The sequence below is a fragment of the Oncorhynchus mykiss genome, chromosome 13 (genome assembly GCF_057628025.1).
Source record: "Oncorhynchus mykiss isolate SJ-2025 chromosome 13, ASM5762802v1, whole genome shotgun sequence".
Lineage (NCBI taxonomy): Eukaryota > Metazoa > Chordata > Actinopteri > Salmoniformes > Salmonidae > Oncorhynchus > Oncorhynchus mykiss.
The window spans coordinates 73,210,399-73,230,722 of record NC_143034.1 but is presented as its reverse complement, the minus strand read 5'-3'; the positions used below and the strand labels follow the sequence as shown (position 1 = coordinate 73,230,722).

The 20,324-nt window shown below is 44.8% G+C and overlaps 1 protein-coding gene across 1 annotated transcript in view; it reads left to right on the top strand.

Annotated features, from left to right (window-relative positions):
* The first annotated feature begins 1,021 nt into the window (after positions 1-1,021).
* Positions 1,022-20,324, top strand: part of LOC118936529 (protein tweety homolog 2-like) — a 77,878-nt gene continuing 58,575 nt past the window's right edge. Inside the window, exons 1-2 of the mRNA XM_090197564.1 lie at positions 1,022-1,551; positions 10,977-11,149. Of these exons, the coding sequence (XP_090053690.1) occupies positions 1,423-1,551; positions 10,977-11,149 (302 nt within the window). The 5' untranslated portion in view covers positions 1,022-1,422. The remainder of the gene's footprint in view (positions 1,552-10,976; positions 11,150-20,324) is intronic.

Below are 20,324 nucleotides of genomic sequence, written 5' to 3'. Positions count from 1 at the left end.
GGTTGGCAGTTAGCAGACCATGGGAAACATCTGGTATGTGTCGCATGAAACGTTTTAGGACCCAAATCAAATAGAAGTAGCCTCGTTTTTTTTCAATGTATGTGCTTTTTGTTGTTGTGTCCTGACATGGCACTGTTAATTAAATAATTCCCACATGGGCTGCGAAACAGAATTCAATTATTGTGTCAAATTAACCAATGTAACTGAAAGACAACTTATACTGCAGAGGCCAACTTGAACTCTGTACCGCATCGCCACGAGCCTCCCAAATTTTGTAACAATGCGGTGGGCTCCATGTAGGGTCGCATTGGTGTGATCGTTTGACGGTAGGTGGGGCGGCCGGGAGGTCCTGTATACATGCAAACTCACTTCATTCACAACTGCTCTGCGAAGCGCAAGAAGTATGAGGGTCCTGACTTCTGTAGAGTCCCTATTATGGGCTCCCGAGTGGCGCAGTGGTCTAAGGCACTGCATCTCAGTTCTAGGGGTGTCACTACAGTCCCTGGTTCGAATCCTCGAATCCAGGCTGTATCACATCTGGCCGTGATTGGGAGTCTCATAGGGTGGCTCACAATTGGCCCAGTTGTGTTTTCCGGGTTTAACCGGGGTAGGCGTCATTGTAAATAAGAATTTGTTCCTAACTGACTTGCCTAGTTAAATAAAAAACAAAATTATCACCGTAAATACTGCACGGCCAATACAGACGACAGATTCACTTTTAGGCCTAGCCCAGCCTTACCGGCATTATCAGAACCTACACCACAACCGCACCACAGCCTGAATGGTTCACTACTATAGTGCTCTATCCAGTTTTAGCCGTCGGATTACATGAGATACATCCTGCTCTGATAACCGGCAGTTTTATTCCAGATATGAGATGGCCTATGGGTTTTATTCTAATACCATCATTATATATTTAATTTCATGACCTGAATGTATTAACAGCATCGTCTTCACTGTAGCCATATAATTTTCCACTAGGTTATACTTTCTTGACCGCAGCTGTAAATGGTTTAAAACCGGTCACGCACTGTGTATTAAAGGGCGCTATCGTTAGTCAGTCTCGTGCCTTGGATGAGTGCGCGTCGCGCGCGGTCCAGTCAGAAAAAGCGGCTTCTACTGGAACGAGCTCACCCGTGAATGCGCCTCCGAGAAGTTAAAACAGCTGTCTATCTGCAGATCACGACACGGGACCACGGAGATACCGAGATAATGCTGTTGTAATGCCTTGTTCTGAGGGCAAAGAGTCAAAGGAAGTAGTTTTGTATTGTTTATTCTCCTGCGCTACATTGTAAAGTGTTTTCCAACAAGAAGTCGCGCATTCATGATTTGTTTTTGTCCAGAACCGAGGATTAGGCTATATTGACGGGTTCTCGAGTCCTTAAGATTTTAAGGGTCCAGAAGCACTTTTTGTAATAAGGAATGGCCACGGCACGGCTGGACTATATCGCTCCATGGTGGACCTACTGGCTGCACAATTTCCCCCACTTCAACTCCACCTTCCAGCCCGTTGATAACACCTTCAGACCCGGGGAGGCGAGCTACCAGCAGGTTGGTACCTACTACCCGCTGCGCGTAAAGCGCGGCCACGTTTCTCTTCTAGACTAGAGAGAGGGCTCACTGAAAGACCTTCACTGACAGGCCACATATCTAGACAAATGATTTGAAACGGCTTTGTTGTTCAAAGATTTAACAATTTATTTGGAAAATGAAATACATAATTTGTCTTTAGCTGAATACTATTTTGAATTTTCTTCCGTAATTTCCCACATTGCTATAGGATGTATTTCCATCAGCACCAACTCTGCACAGTTTAACTTTTAATGAAGTGAACACACTTTATTCTCTCTATTCTCTCCTAACATCACTGTGGCATGTTCAATAGGACGTAGCAAAATGAAGATATGAGCAGAGTGCATCTTTATATTGGGGCGGCAGGGTAGCCTAGTGGTTAGAGCGTTGGACTAGTAACCGGAAGGTTGCAAGATCTGACAAGGTACAAATCTGTCGTTCTGCTCCTGAACAGAACACTGTTCCTAGGCCGTCATTGAAAATAAGAATTTGTTCTTAACTGACTTGTTAGTTAAATAAAGGTAAAAAAAAAAAAACATTAAATCACATCCGTTTTAGTATTGACATCTCCAGATGTCCTGAGAAGGCCTGGTTGCCTTCTCTGTTAAGCCATTACATTCCACTCCTGTCTTTGGCAAATTAGTGGCAAAGAGTGGAATGTTAGCTAAAAAGACTGGTAGCCAAACTAGTGCCAATCTGGCTGGTTGGTTGTCTGTTACCAGCCTTCAGTGTCTGAGACTGGGCACGTTCCTGGTTGTCTTCTTTATTGCAGTAGTGCTCCATAGATGAATATGTGTTAAGCTTCTCACAATAGGATTGCTGATCTAGGATCAGCCCCCCCGTCCCGTCCATGTAATCCTATTCATTGTGATCTAAGGGGCAAAACTGATCCTATATAGATCAGTACTCCTGCTCCAGGACACTTGCTAGACACAGCCCCATATCTCACTACACCAGGAGAAGTGTGTACCCTGTCAATAGCCACATTACACACCATAGCAGTGTTCTGAGATGTGAGATGTGCAGCGTGACTGCATAAAGACGTCCTGGAACGTAGCCACAGTGTCAGAGATCAGGGGCACACACAGAGATGTTCACACAGAGGTTACCACTACATAACACTGGTTACCACTACATAACACTGGTTATAACTACATAACACTGGTTACCACTACATAACACTGGTTACCACTACATAACACTGGTTAGCACTACATAACACTGGTTACCACTACATAACACTGGGTACCACTACATAACACTGGTTACCACTACATAACACTGGTTACCACTACATAACACTGGCTATAACTACATAACACTGGCTATAACTACATAACACTGGCTATAACTACATAACACTGGTTACCACTACATAACACTGGTTATAACTACATAACACTGGTTACCACTACATAACACTGGCTACCACTACATAACACTGGTTACCACTACATAACACTGGTTACCACTACATAACACTGGTTACCACTAGATAACACTGGTTACCACTACATAACACTGGGTACCACTACATACCACTGGTTACCACTACATAACACTGGTTACCACTACATAACACTGGTTACCACTACATAACACTGGTTACCACTACATAACACTGGTTATAACTACACAACACTGGTTACCACTACATAACACTGGTTACCACTACATAACACTGGTTACCACTACATAACACTGGGTACCACTACATACCACTGGTTACCACTACATAACACTGGTTACCACTACATAACACTGGTTACCACTACATAACACTGGTTATAACTACATACCACTGGTTACCACTACATAACACTGGTTATAACTACATAACACTGGTTACCACTACATAACACTGGTTACCACTACATAACACTGGTTACCACTACATAACACTGGTTACCACTACATAACACTGGTTACCACTACATAACACTGGTTACCACTACATAACACTGGTTACCACTACATAACACTGGGTACCACTACATACCACTGGTTACCACTACATAACACTGGTTATAACTACATAACACTGGTTACCACTACATAACACTGGTTACCACTACATAACACTGGTTATAACTACATAACTCTGGTTACCACTACATAACACTGGCTACCACTATATAACACTATATATGCTTATCTTGGCCAGTGTGCGGTTGTAAATGACATGTTGTAAATGAGCTCCCCCATTGATCAGGTTCCATCTATATGGGCCGGCAGGGTAGCCTAGTGGTTAGAGTGTTGGACTAGTAACCGGAAGGTTGCAAGTTCAAATCCCCCCACTGTTCCTAGGCCGTCATTTAAAATAAGAATTTGTTCTTAACTGACTTGCCTAGTTAAATAAAGGTAAAAAAAAAATATATATATATATATATACTGTATATCTGAGCATTTGGATTGACAAAGACTCAATGTTTAAGAAACATACAGATGAGCTAGTTAAAAAGCTATGATTTAAAGTAGGCTACTTTTTTTAGAAATAGGAATTGCCTCTCCCTAAACAGCAGGAAGCAGATTGTACAGTCAACTTTCCTGCCAGTTCTTGACTATGGTGACACTATTTACCAGATTGCAGCAGCCACTAGTCTGGCAGTGAATGCCGTCTAGCATAGCGCCCGTCGCTTCATCACAGACGACAGTTTTAACATGCATCACTGCTTCCTGTATCAAAAAGGTTGGCTGGTCCTCATTAAAGTCCCACAGCGTCCAATTGCCATTTAAACTACTGATCGGGGAACTACTTCCTGAGGAATGTGGCGGTTTTTCTAGAATGTACGTATTGTGCAGTAATTTGGTTGGTTTTGCGTCTCCTTGATTAGATTTTTGTCTTGTGAATTGTATGTGTTGTAGAGTTTGTTAAATGTTTTTGGCATCTCTAAGTGCCTATTTGAAAATAACTTCAGCTCGAGTTTCTCTCCGTGTACCTCAAAGCTAAACACAAAAGTTCCATTTGATGTGAACAGGTGGGAAAGAGTCATAAACATGTCATAAAACACCTCTTTACTGACTCTGATGTTGTAAACCACATCTTCTAAGCTGTTGTCGTTCACAGCCCGGTGATTGTGTGAGCATGCAGCATCACTTCTCTGTGTGGGTGTTGTTTGTGAATGCTGCTGTTGTGTGTTGTAGTACCTCTATACTACTTTACATTGTGATATTGACCTGTGTTGCTGAATAGACAGGTCAATGGAGGCTGTGTGATGCTAACAGATTCACTTCTCTGTCTGACTGTGTGTCTGTCTCTGAGTTTAGTATGTTTGTGTAAGTAGTAACAGCGTAGTCTGTCCTCTGTGATTAAAGACTACATGATGTGTAACAGCGTAGTCTGTCCTGTGTGATTAAAGACCACATGATGTGTAACAGCGTAGTCTGTCCTCTGTGATTAAAGACTACATGATGTGTAACAGCGTAGTCTGTCGTCTGTGATTAAAGACTACATGATGTGTAACAGCGTAGTCTGTCGTCTGTGATTAAAGACCACATGATGTGTAACAGCGTAGTTTGTCGTCTGTGATTAAAGACCACATGATGTGTAACAGCGTAGTTTGTCGTCTGTGATTAAAGACCACATGATGTGTAACAGCGTAGTTTGTCGTCTGTGATTAAAGACCACATGATGTGTAACACCGTAGTCTGTCCTCTGTGTTTAAAGACCACATGATGTGTAACACCGTAGTTTGTCCTCTGTGATTAAGACCACATGATGTGTAACAGCGTATTCTGTCCTCTGTGACTAAGACCACATGATGTGTAACACCGTAGTTTGTCCTCTGTGATTAAGACCACATGATGTGTAACACCGTAGTTTGTCCTCTGTGATTAAGACTACATGATGTGTAACACCGTAGTCTGTCCTCTGTGATTAAGACCACATGATGTGTAACAGCGTAGTTTGTCGTCTGTGATTAAAGACCACATGATGTGTAACAGCGTAGTTTGTCGTCTGTGATTAAGACCACATGATGTGTAACACCGTAGTTTGTCCTCTGTGATTAAGACTACATGATGTGTAACACCGTAGTCTGTCCTCTGTGATTAAGACCACATGATGTGTAACACCGTAGTTTGTCCTCTGTGATTAAGACCACATGATGTGTAACACCGTAGTTTGTCCTCTGTGATTAAGACTACATGATGTGTAACACCGTAGTCTGTCCTCTGTGATTAAGACCACATGATGTGTAACAGCGTAGTTTGTCGTCTGTGATTAAGACCACATGATGTGTAACAGCGTAGTCTGTCCTCTGTGATTAAGACCACATGATGTGTAACACCGTAGTTTGTCCTCTGTGATTAAGACTACATGATGTGTAACACCGTAGTCTGTCCTCTGTGATTAAGACCACATGATGTGTAACAGCGTAGTTTGTCGTCTGTGATTAAGACCACATGATGTGTAACAGCGTAGTCTGTCCTCTGTGATTAAGACCACATGATGTGTAACACCGTAGTTTGTCCTCTGTGATTAAGACTACATGATGTGTAACAGCGTAGTCTGTCCTCTGTGATTAAGACCACATGATGTGTAACAGCGTAGTCTGTCCTCTGTGATTAAGACCACATGATGTGTAACACCGTAGTTTGTCCTCTGTGATTAAGACTACATGATGTGTAACACCGTAGTTTGTCCTCTGTGATTAAAGACCACATGATGTGTAACACCGTAGTTTGTCCTCTGTGATTAAGACCACATGATGTGTAACAGCGTAGTCTGTCCTCTGTGATTAAGACCACATGATGTGTAACAGCGTAGTTTGTCGTCTGTGATTAAAGACCACATGATGTGTAACAGCGTAGTTTGTCGTCTGTGATTAAAGACCACATGATGTGTAACAGCGTAGTCTGTCCTCTGTGATTAAGACCACATGATGTGTAACAGCGTAGTTTGTCGTCTGTGATTAAAGACCACATGATGTGTAACAGCGTAGTTTGTCGTCTGTGATTAAAGACCACATGATGTGTAACAGCGTAGTTTGTCGTCTGTGATTAAAGACCACATGATGTGTAACAGCGTAGTTTGTCCTGTGTGATTAAGACCACATGATGTGTAACATTGTCAGATTATCTTCTAAAGCAGTTCGGAACAACGTGGAACTTCCTCCTGCTGGCACATCCTTCTGGACCAACGGGACCATTTCAGATGGAGAGGTGGGATTGAAGACAGAGCCCAGAATATGATCACTTTAATGACTTGGTACAGTTGAACTCTTGTTTGGGTCCAGAAGTTTACCACAGGAGTTTGAATAGCAGTTTCATCTTACTTTCCCCGTCATTGATGTGGAAGAGGATGTGTTCTCAATGACTTACATGGTTACATTTATTATATTGAACTAAGCAAGTCAGTTAACAGTGACGGCCTACACCGGCCAAACCCGGATGACGCGGGGCAAATTGTGCACCGCCCTATGGGACTCCCAATCACGGCCGGTTGTGATACAGTCTGGATTGGAACCAGGGTCTTAGACCACTGTGATACAGTCTGGAATGGAACCAGGGTCTTAGACCACTGTGATACAGTCTGGATTGGAACCAGGGTCTTAGACCACTGTGATACAGTCTGGAATGGAACCAGGGTCTTAGACCACTGTGATACAGTCTGTAATGGTTCCAGGGCCTTAGACCACTGTGATACAGTCTGGAATGGAACCAGGGTCTTAGACCACTGTGATACAGTCTGAATGGAACCAGGGTCTTAGACCACTGTGATACAGTCTGGAATGGAACCAGGGTCTTAGACCACTGTGATACAGTCTGGAATGGAACCAGGGTCTTAGACCACTGTGATACAGTCTGGAATGGAACCAGGGTCTTAGACCACTGTGATACAGTCTGTAATGGAACCAGGGTCTTAGACCACTGTGATACAGTCTGGAATGGAACCAGGGTCTTAGACCACTGTGATGGAATGGAACCAGGGCCTTAGACCACTGTGATGGAATGGATCCAGGGCCTTAGACCACTGTGATACAGTCTGTAATGGTTCCAGGGCCTTAGACCACTGTGATACAGTCTGGAATGGAACCAGGGTCTTAGACCACTGTGATGGAATGGAACCAGGGTCTTAGACCACTGTGATACAGTCTGGAATGGAACCAGGGTCTTAGACCACTGTGATGGAATGAAACCAGGGTCTTAGACCACTGTGATACAGTCTGAATGGAACCAGGGTCTTAGACCACTGTGATACAGTCTGAATGGAACCAGGGTCTTAGACCACTGTGATACAGTCTGGAATGGAACCAGGGTCTTAGACCACTGTGATACAGTCTGGAATGAAACCAGGGTCTTAGACCACTATGATGGAATGGAACCAGGGTCTTAGACCACTGTGATGGAATGGAACCAGGGTCTTAGACCACTGTGATACAGTCTGAATGGAACCAGGGCCTTAGATCACTGTGATACAGTCTGAATGGAACTAGCGTCTTAGACCACTTTGCCACACGGGAGCCCCAAATACAGATAGTTACAGTGATTTAGACGCTGGTTGGATGAGAAATATTACATGAGACTTTAGTTTCCGCTGCTCGGCCCTGTCTGAATCTGAAACCTTGGTCAAGACCGTGGTCAGAACATGATGCCAGAACCCATAACTTGATCAGTCAAATTGAGTCAGGAAAATAGAAGGTTAATGTTCTGTGGAGACAAACAGTAACTTGTTAGAGTCATGAAACCATGCCAGGTAGGAGTGTGGAGAAACAACATGGGCCCATAGGGCTCTAGTCAAAAGTAGTGCACTATATAGGGAATAGGGTGCCATTTGAGAGTCAACCATATTTGGCCAAAACCCCATGGTTCCACTTGGCTTTTATTTCAGTTCTTGAATTTTGAACTCCTCAACACTCCAAACCATGGGCTGAACTTTTGTCAACTTCTGTAAATGGCTGTGTGTAGTTGTACTTCTGTAAATGGCTGTGTGTGTAGTTGTATTTCTGTAAATGGCTGTGTGTGTAGTTGTACTTGTGTAAATGGCTGTGTGTAGTTGTACTTGTGTAAATGGCTGTGTGTGTAGTTGTACTTGTGTAAATGGCTGTGTGTAGTTGTACTTGTGTAAATGGCTGTGTGTAGTTGTACTTGTGTAAATGGCTGTGTGTCGTTGTACTTGTGTAAATGGCTGTGTGTAGTTGTACTTGTGTAAATGGCTGTGTGTAGTTGTACTTGTGTAAATGGCTGTGTGTAGTTGTACTTGTGTAAATGGCTGTGTGTAGTTGTACTTGTGTAGTACACTATGTTTGATCACTTTCATCACCTTTCATCGAAATGAAAGGTACAAACTTCCGGCGTACCTAATCTCAAAAACAAAGACATATAGCTTTCTATACCCCTCTCTGTCCCCCTCTCTCTCTCTCTCTCTCTCTCTCTCATTTTCTCTCTCCCTTGCTCTCTCTCTCTCGCGCTCTCTCTATTTCTCTCTCTCTCTCGCTTGCTCCCTCGCTCTCTTGCTCTCTCTCCTTTCCTACCCTGGCTATCCCTCCATCATTCATGCTCTGAGGGTAACCTCAGTCAGGGAATCACAAGACTATTTTGGAGGGAGGCCGTTTTGTCACCTGACGTTGAGCTGAGACTCCAGCAGCCTCTGATCAGCACAGTTTCCTCCCCTAACATCCTGTGTGGATCAGATGGTAGAGAGTGGTGCTTACACCACCAGGGTTGTGGATCAGATGGTAGAGAGTGGTGCTTACACCACCAGGGTTGTGGATCAGATGGTAGAGAGTGGTGCTTACACCACCAGGGTTGTGGGTCAGATGGTAGAGAGTGGTGCTTACACCACCAGGGTTGTGGATCAGATAGCAGAGAGTGGTGCTTACACCACCAGGGTTGTGGGTCAGATGGTAGAGAGTGGTGCTTACACCACCAGGGTTGTGGGTCAGATGGTAGAGAGTGGTGCTTACACCACCAGGGTTGTGGATCAGATGGTAGAGAGTGGTGCTTACACCACCAGGGTTGTGGATCAGATGGTAGAGAGTGGTGCTTACACCACCAGGGTTGTGGATCAGATGGTAGAGAGTGGTGCTTACACCACCAGGGTTGTGGTCAGATGGTAGAGAGTGGTGCTTACACCACCAGGGTTGTGGGTCAGATGGTAGAGAGTGGTGCTTACACCACCAGGGTTGTGGATCAGATGGTAGAGAGTGGTGCTTACACCACCAGGGTTGTGGATCAGATGGTAGAGAGTGGTGCTTACACCACCAGGGTTGTGGATCAGATGGTAGAGAGTGGTGCTTACACCACCAGGGTTGTGGATCAGATGGTAGAGAGTGGTGCTTACACCACCAGGGTTGTGGATCAGATGGTAGAGAGTGGTGCTTACACCACCAGGGTTGTGGATCAGATGGTAGAGAGTGGTGCTTACACCACCAGGGTTGTGGATCAGATGGTAGAGAGTGGTGCTTACAGACCACAGGTATCTCTTAAACCACCAACACCAGGTCATATTCATTAGACCCCAGGTATCTCTTAAACCAGCAACACCAGGTCATGTTCATTAGACCACAGGTATCTCTTAAACCAGCAACACCAGGTCATGTTCATTACACCCCAGGTACCTCTTAAACCAGCAACACCATGTCATATTCATTAGACACCAAACTGATAACACAGAGAAGGAATACCTAGACTTGTCCAATGAGAAACCTTCATGTTCATTTTTGGATTTTTAATACTTGCTACTTTGTACCCTACTGAACACAATCCTGGGGTATATTCAGTGAGCCACCCCCTCCCCCCAGCTCTCTCTCTCTCTCTCTCTCTCTCTCTCTCTCTCTCTCTCTCTCTTTCTGTCTCTGTCTCTGTCTCTATCTCTCTCCCCTCCCCCATCTCTCTCTCCCTCCCCTTCTTTCTCTCCCTCCCCTTCTCTCTCTCCCTCCCCTTCTCTCTCTCCCTCCCCTTCTCTCTCTCTCTCTCTCTCTCTCTTTCTGTCTCTCTGTCTCTCTATCTCTCCCCTCCCCCATCTCTCTCTCCCTCCCCTTCTCTCTCTCCCTATCTCTGCCTTCACACAGAGACCTGCTAGTGATGATGACTGATCAAACCAACTTGACTTTTGACCCAGTATATCTTTTCATATTAGACTCACTTGATTCCAGTGTCTCCCTTTCCGTCAGAGTGGGGTCACTCTACACAGTAACCAATCACAGGGCTTGTATCAACTCAGGCCCTGACATGATAATAAATGCTGGTTGTCTGAAGAAATGGTGCTTTGCAAATAAGTTCTCTCAGTGTGGCAGTTGTATTTTTCTTGTTATTAGTCAATAATAAATGTATTAATACATGCTCATCTCTCTGTTTCCCTCCCTCCCTCCCTCCCTCCCTCCCTCCCTCCCTCCCTCCCTCCCTCCCTCCCTCCCTCCCTCCCTCCCTCCCTCCCTCCCTCCCTCCCCGTCCTCCCCCAGTCTCTGGTCTTCCTAGCCTGTATATCAGCTGCTGGACTAGTCCTGAGCCTCCTGCTGCTGTCTGTCTACCTGACCAGTGTGTGCTGCTGCAGGAAGGAGGAGGAGGAGGAGACCAAGAGGCCTGACTCCTGCTGTGTCTCCTGGACCGCTGTCATCACTGGGCTCATCCTATGGTGAGTAGTACCACTGTAACTGATTGTATCTAACAGTACTGTACTACAGTAGTAGTGTTACAGGGACCTTTCTTCAGTCTGTCCCGGGTGAGGTTCATCCTATGGTGAGAGGTGTTGTCTTATATTACAGAATTACAAGCCAAGGTCTTTTAAGGCAGTATGCAAGGCACAGACGTTCACTTCACCTAGCCAAGTTCCACTAGAAGCAAACCAAATCTAGTATGTGGGGCTCCTTTAGTGTCTCGATCAGGGTTCTACAACTCTGGTTCTGTGATAGTGATGTACCACAGCTGGTATAGCTAATCAAGGTCCTGGCCAGCAGCTAATTAGTCAAATAAAGTGTTTAGGGTTGGAGTGAAACTCCAGGAGGGGAATTGGACAACCCTAGACCGCCCTCCTGTGTTCTTGGAAAAAGGCTTTGATGTGATCTTTGACATTCAGGAGTTGACCTCTGACCTCATTAACTCACACACACAGACTGACGTGCTGAAGTGGTGGTGAGAGAGAGAGAGAGACCAGATGGTCACTTTGGCCTGATCCACTTTGACACCGGATGTTGTAGACTGAGGTCACTGTGACTAACCATGTTCCCTGATGACAGTCCTGCTCTCATTGTGTCTAAAGCAGACTACACTATGCACTGTCTACCCTACACTATCACTAGACTACATTACCCTACACTATCTATTCATGTGTCCTCGGTGTGCACAGAACAGTGTCCATTGAGGCGTTATCCTTTGTCCTCTGAGATTGTGGTTTGCAACATTCAGAATGTGCAGTTGTGCATTGTCTCACTGCCACAAGCACAAAGTCCCTTTTTGGATCTGTATTTTGGGCTGCGCACCTCATCCCTATAGGACCTGCCCACCTCATCACTATAGGACCTGCCCACCTCATCACTATAGGACCTGCCCACCTCATCACTATAGGACCTGCCCACCTCATCACTATAGGACCTGCCCACCTCATCACTATAGGACCTGCCCACCTCATCACTATAGGACCTGCCCACCTCATCACTATAGGACCTGTAGGGCTGCCCACCTCATCACTATAGGACCTGTTGGGCTGCCCACCTCATCACTATAGGACCTGTTGGGCTGCCCACCTCATCACTATGGGACCTGTTGGGCTGTCCACCTCATCACTATAGGACCTGTAGGGCTGCCCACCTCATCACTATAGGACCTGTTGGGCTGCCCACCTCATCACTATAGGACCAGTAGGGCAGCCCACCTCATCACTATAGGACCTGTTGGGCTGCCCACCTCATCACTATAGGACCTGTAGGGCTGCCCATCTCATCACTATAGGACCTGTTGGGCTGCCCATCTCATCATCACTATAGGACCTGTTGGGCTGCCCACCTCATCACTATAGGACCTGTAGGGCTGCCCATCTCATCATCGCTATAGGACCTGTTGGGCTGCCCACCTCATCACTATAGGACCTGTTGGGCTGCCCACCTCATCACTATAGGACCTGCCCACCTCATCACTATAGGACCTGCCCACCTCATCACTATAGGACCTGTAGGGCTGCCCACCTCATCACTATAGGACCTGTATGGCTGCCCACCTCATAGGACCTGTAGGACTGCCCACCTCATCACTATGGGACCTGTAGGGCTGCCCACCTCATCACTATGGGACCTGTAGGGCTACCCACCTCATCACTATAGGACCTGTATGGCTGCCCACCTCATCACTATAGGACCTGTAGGACTGCCCACCTCATCACTATGGGACCTGTAGGGCTGCCCACCTCATCACTATGGGACCTGTTGGGCTGCCCACCTCATCACTATGGGACCTGTAGGGCTGCCCACCTCATCACTATAGGACCTGTATGGCTGCCCACCTCATCACTATAGGACCTGTAGGACTGCCCACCTCATCACTATGGGACCTGTAGGGCTGCCCACCTCATCACTATGGGACCTGTTGGGCTGCCCACCTCATCACTATGGGACCTGTAGGGCTGCCCACCTCATCACTATAGGACCTGTATGGCTGCCCACCTCATCACTATAGGACCTGTAGGACTGCCCACCTCATCACTATGGGACCTGTAGGGCTGCCCACCTCATCACTATGGGACCTGTAGGGCTACCCACCTCATCACTATAGGACCTGTATGGCTGCCCACCTCATCACTATAGGACCTGTAGGACTGCCCACCTCATCACTATGGGACCTGTAGGGCTGCCCACCTCATCACTATGGGACCTGTATGGCTGCCCACCTCATCACTATAGGACCTGTATGGCTGCCCACCTCATCACTATAGGACCTGCCCACCTCATCACTATAGGACCTACAGGGCTTGAAAGAGAACAACAAATGATTCCTCCTACCAATGAACGAGAACAACAAATTATTCCTCCTACCAATGAACGAGAACAACAAATGATTCCTCCTCCCAATGAAAGAGAACAACAAATTATTCCTCCTACCAATGAACGAGAACAACAAATGATTCCTCCTCCCAATGAAAGAGAACAACAAATTATTCCTCCTACCAATGAAATAGAACATCAAATTATTCCCCCTCGCCAAAGTGCTTGATTGAGTTGGCACTGTGAAGAGCTTAATCTTGTGACAGAGCTCTAAGTGCTGAAGGTAATTGAGTTAGTTAGCTGATAACATTCCAAGGGGGGGGGGGGGGGGGGGGCAGCCCAGCTCTGATTGGTCTCTCTTACACCAAACCTAGTGTGGTGCTAAGTGCTATGGCATGATGCTGTTCAGCCTGACCAAGGAGCGCTGTGTAAACTCTTGAATGTCTGGGCTCTGAACGGCTCTCTGTTTCCCATAGAAACGTCACTCCATTAACATTTTAAAGCTCACACAATTCAGTAACCTACCCCCCCCCTGTAGGAAATACTATCTTAGTATTATGATATGAAACGTGTTAACCCTTTCACTGTCTGGGGCCAGACTGCAAACGTGACTTTGTGTTGTAACAGGATCACAGAGCATTCAGCATATATGAAATACTATCTTATCTAATTTTGAAAAGCATAATAAAATGTTTATTTAACCAACAAGTGCTGTGTGAAACCTTTTCTGTCTGGGTTCTGGTTGGCTTTCACCTTTCCTCAGTACAGCTGGTCTAGTAAAACCTCTACTATTGTGGTGATATAACTAAACAGGCTCACAGCTTTCAGTTAACTACTCCTGTAGGAAATAAAATACAACTGTAATATGTGTGCCTGGACTTTTGGGCGAATATCAGTTTCCCTTTTCTACAGCCAAGCCAACCTGGAACCTTGGTCATGTAAACTTTGGGAATGGCGCCAAGCCAACCTGGAACCTTGGTCATGTAACTTTGGGAATGGTCAAGCCAACCTGGAACCTTGGTCATGTAACTTTAGGAATGGCCAAGCCAACCTGGAACCTTGGTCATGTAACTTTGGGAATGGCCAAGCCAACCTGGAACCTTGGTCATGTAAACTTTGGGAATGGCCAAGCCAACCTGGAACCTTGGTCATGTAACTTTGGGAATGGCCAAGCCAACCTGGAACCTTGGTCATGTAACTTTGGGAACGGTCAAGCCAACCTGGAACCATGGTCATGTAACTTTGGGAATGGCGCCAAGCCAACCTGGAACCTTGGTCATGTAACTTTGGGAATGGCGCCAAGCCAACCTGGAACCTTGGTCATGTAACTTTGGGAATGGCCAAGCCAACCTGGAACCTTGGTCATGTAACTTTGGGAATGGCCAAGCCAACCTGGAACCTTGGTCATGTAACTTTGGGAACGGTCAAGCCAACCTGGAACCTTGGTCATGTAACTTTGGGAATGGCGCCAAGCCAACCTGGAACCTTGGTCATGTAACTTTGGGAATGGCGCCAAGCCAACCTGGAACCTTGGTCATGTAACTTTGGGAATGGCCAAGCCAACCTGGAACCTTGGTCATGTAACTTTGGGAATGGCCAAGCCAACCTGGAACCTTGGTCATGTAACTTTGGGAATGGCCAAGCCAACCTGGAACCTTGGTCATGTAACTTTGGGAATGGCCAAGCCAACCTGGAACCTTGGTCATGTAACTTTGGGAATGGCGCCAAGCCAACCTGGAACCTTGGTCATGTAACTTTGGGAATGGCCAAGCCAACCTGGAACCTTGGTCATGTAACTTTGGGAATGGCCAAGCCAACCTGGAACCTTGGTCATGTAACTTTGGGAATGGCCAAGCCAACCTGGAACCTTGGTCATGTAAACTTTGGGAATGGCCAAGCCAACCTGGAACCTTGGTCATGTAACTTTGGGAATGGCCAAGCCAACCTGGAACCTTGGTCATGTAACTTTGGGAATGTGTTTTATGGTGTTTATGTAAGTAAGCATTTCACTGTGAATTCTACACCTGTTGTATTCAGCGCATGTGACCAATACAATTTGATTTGATTTCTGTAATTGTCCATGTGGTTGCTGTAATAGGGGAAAAGCCTAGTGACACTAACACATTAATGACCTCCGTCCTCCACCTCTCAGCTACTCACCTTCTCCACGAGAGCCTGAGTGACTGGATGCTCTGTCCTGGTCTTAAATGAGGTCCTGTTCTTGTTAATGTGATTTGGGAATGTGGTTTGGTTTCCTGTACAAGGTTATTTTCAGATGTGGTCTTCCATAAATCAACAAGCTCAATAACAGTCGTTTGTCTGATGTAGCTCCTCTCATCTGGTGGCTGAGTTGTTGGACAGGAGACTTCTACTGAAAAATGTTTCAACGTTGCCTTGGAGGGAAACGGTGTCCTTGATTCGCTATAGCTAGTAGGGTTTAGTGCTGGGCTGGAACAAAAGTGTGTAATGCCCGTTGCAGCCCCCAGGACTAGTGCCCACTGATAGCCGGTTGTTTTTATGTTGTCTAATGGTTTTTATTATAACCCGAAGACTTTAATCCAATAGCCTGTCTTTTTTATTTCTCTGTCCTTTGTGTTATGAGTCACAGGGTTTTTATGATTGGATGATGTCACCGGGCAGTTTCCTGTTATATCATGTTATTCCATTCTATTACCTTCTCTAATTGGAATATATCATTCTGATTAACTTGGACTGTCGTATCATTCAACCAGGCCTAACATGTTAGATGGTATGGGTGGAGGTAGTGTTGTATCATTCAACCAGGCCTAACATGTTAGATGGTATGGGTGGAGGTAGTGACTGTTGGATCATTCAACCAGGCCTAACATGTTAGATGGTATGGGTGGAGGTAGTGACTGTTGGATCATTCAACCAGGCCTAACATGTTAGATGGTATGGGTGGAGGTAGTGACTGTTGGATCTGTAAGGGAATTCAGCCCTATGTTATACAAAAGACCACAGGAAACTTCTTTGATCAGAAGTTAGTTTGTTTAATAAGGATTGAGATCCGGAGTTTACACTTACAGCAATTTACAAGCAAGACACTCAGTTCTCAAGATGGTGTTGCCCCTTAACTTTAATACAACATAAACTCATAAATAATAGTTGCTAATACATAAGATGTTTCTGCTAGGCGGAGTTCAGGTTATTATTATTATCCCAATCCTTCTTCCTCCTATTGCTATCATGTGCTAGCAGAAGTAAGACTGGAACATAGCATCAACAGGAACTGAAAATATAGTTTCAACAAGCAGGCATATGACTTTTGTACAGTTGACCTCTTCATGCACTTGCAAAGTCTACCACTGATTCTTAATCTCAAGCTGAAGCAATGAATCATTGTACTTTTGTAATCACAGGTAGAATTGTAATGTACAGATATTATAAAATTCCTTTCAGATGATTCAACCAGGCCAACCACCATAATTTTCAAATAAATTCATTAAAAATCCTACAATGTGATTTTCTGGATTTTTTTTTCAAATTTTGTCTGTCATAGTGTACCTATGATGAAAATTACAGGCCTCTCTCATCTTTTTAAGTGGGAGAACGTGCACAATTGGTGGCTGACTAAATACTTTTTTGCCCCATTGTATGTGCCCTTTGGTTTCCATTGGGCGGTAGATTATTGTATCTATGTCTGTTGGTGTGTGTGAGTGCCTGTGCTGTGTGTTTGGTCTTTCGTGCCCTTGTGGATTGCGCAGATGATTACGGGTCTCGTGTTCAACATTGTGGGCGCGTGTTATTTATTCGAGGTGCTCCTCACTCTTTTGTTTTGGGTTTCTACCCTGTGTTTAGTTACTTGTTTGTTTTGGGTTTCTACCCTGTGTTTTTGTTACGTGTTTGTTTTGGGTTTCTACCCTGTGTTTTGTTACGTGTTTGTTTTGGGTTCAACCCTGTGTTTTGTATGGTGTTTGTTTTGGGTTTCTACCCTGTGTTTTGTTATGTGTTTGTTTGGGTTCTACCCTGTGTTTTGTTACGTGTTTGTTTTGGGTTTCTACCCTGTGTTTTGTTACGTGTTTGTTTGGGTTTCTACCCTGTGTTTTGTATATGTGTTTGTTTGGGTTTCTACCCTGTGTTTTGTATATGTGTTTGTTTGGGTTTCTACCTTGTGTTTTGTTACGTGTTTGTTTTGGGTTCAACCCTGTGTTTTGTATATGTGTTTGTTTGGGTTTCTACCCTGTGTTTTGTATATGTGTTTGTTTGGGTTTCTACCCTGTGTTTTGTTACGTGTTTGTTTGGGTTCAACCCTGTGTTTTGTTACGTGTTTGTTTTGGGTTTCAACCCTGTGTTTTGTATATGTGTTTGTTTGGGTTCAACCCTGTGTTTTGTATGGTTTTTGTTTGGGTTTCTACCCTGTGTTTTGTATATGTGTTTGTTTGGGTTCAACCCTGTGTTTTGTACACGTGTTTGTTTGGGTTCAACCCTGTGTTTGGTATATGTGTTTGTTTTGGGTTTCTACCCTGTGTTTTGTATATGTGTTTGTTTGGGTTCAACCCTGTGTTTTGTATGGTTTTTGTTTGGGTTTCTACCCTGTGTTTTGTATATGTGTTTGTTTGGGTTCAACCCTGTGTTTTGTACACGTGTTTGTTTGGGTTCAACCCTGTGTTTGGTATATGTGTTTGTTTGGGTTCAACCCTGTGTTTTGTATATGTGTTTGTTTGGGTTCAACCCTGTGTTTTTTTTACGTGTTTGTTTGGTCTTCGTCCCCGTGCCTTTACATGGCACGCTGTAATTTAGGCTTCATTTTAGAAAACTATTACGCATTCCTGCGCCTGTCTCTCGATCCTTCATGCCGACGTGACAAGTGTCCACAACTAAAGATTCATTGCGGAATCTGAAAAGACACGTATCCCAAAAGCATGATGGGATACTTCCTACGTGCTAATAGAAAGGAATGAGGTGTGTAGATAACTGTGTCATTGTAGCAAAGTTTTCATTTACAAAAAATCTGACGTCTTAAAAGTTGAATTAATTTTGTTAAATTTTTATACAATAGGTCGTAATTGATTGTGGCTCAATAGGCCTGGCATATTTCCATTTTCAAGGAGCTTTCCGTTTTGATTGGGTTATTTAGCCTAAAAGCCTTCAGGCCTACCTACTGTATGGAGAAAAACAAAACTATCTCTGCCCAGCCTGGGGTGTTTAGCATCCCCTTTGGCCCTGCCAGTGTAGAGAGGATAGTCTCCACTGCTGGCCGGATCTCCAGAAACCATTGCATGAGCATGAAGCCACAGACTGGCCAAACTCATGTTTCTAAAAATGAATTCAAAAGCACTGTAGACTGAGCCTAATAAGGAATTTGTATTTTAATTTGTATTTAATTCTAAATAAGTCACAACTTATAGACTATAATTTTGAAGTCATGTGTGTAGCAGCACTGTACCTCTATAGCTCAGTGTTATTTAACCCTGGTCCTGGGGACACAGAGGGGGCACGTTTTACACACCCGATTCCACTAACTCATCATCAAACCTTTGACTAGTGGAATCAGGTGTGATAATGCCAGGGCATGCTGGAGTAATGGATGGTAGAGATACAGACCATCCTAGTCTCAGGGTTCTGGAGTAATGGATGGTAGAGATACAGACCATCCTAGTCTCAGGGTTCTGGAGTAATGGATGGTAGAGATACAGACCATCCTAGTCTCAGGGTTCTGGAGTAATGGATGGTAGAGAGACAGACCATCCTAGTCTCAGGGTTCTGGAGTAATGGATGGTAGAGATACAGACTGGTATCAATCATGGTTATGATGCTCCAGAGACAGGGTGCACAGTGGTACATCTCTCTCTCTCTCTCACACACACACATACACACACACACACACACACACACACACACACACACACACACACACACACTTACAGGATGTGCTTCCGTCATAACACCTCTCCCACTCCCCCCCTCCCTGCCTCTGGCTCTCCGGTGGGGGGTGATAACAGTATGCTTGTTCTGTCCATCTGGCCGCCTGCATCTGTTTAAAGATGTCTTGTATTCATTCTGTGGTGTGGACCGTAATATAATGCTTTTATTGCAGCAGGTGGTGATACTCCACAAGTGATTCATTGAACATATTAAACCAAAAATGTAGGTAGTTACATCAGAAGTAAAGTGTTCTACCTAGTAACAATGATTTAAATGTGTTGAATCACACATTTCTCTGCTCTGCTACTCTCCCTCTCTCTGTTTTCCTGGCCAGACTCTAGAACATCGGCAGTTAGTTAGTGACCAGACTCTAGAACATGTGCAGTTAGTTAGTGACCAGACTCCAGAACATTGGCAGTTAGTTAGTGACCAGACTCCAGAACATTGGCAGTTAGTTATTGACCAGACTCTAGAAAATAGGCAGTTAGTTAGTGACCAGACTCTAGAACATGTGCAGTTAGTTATTGACCAGACTCTAGAAAATAGGCAGTTAGTTGGTGACCAGACTCCAGAACATTGGCAGTTAGTTATTGACCAGACTCTAGAAAATAGGCAGTTAGTTAGTGACCAGACTCTAGAACATTGGCAGTTAGTTAGTGACCAGACTCTAGAACATTGGCAGTTAGTTATTGACCAGACTCTATAAAATAGGCAGTTAGTTAGGGACCAGACTCTAGAACATGTGCAGTTAGTTAGTGACCAGACTCTAGAACATTGGCAGTTAGTTAGGGACCAGACTCTAGAACATGTGCAGTTAGTTAGTGACCAGACTCTAGAACGTGTGCAGTTAGTGACCAGACTCTAGAACATGTGCAGTTAGTGACCAGACTCCAGAACATGTGCAGTTAGTGACCAGACTCTTGAACATTGGCAGTTAGTTAGTGACCAGAC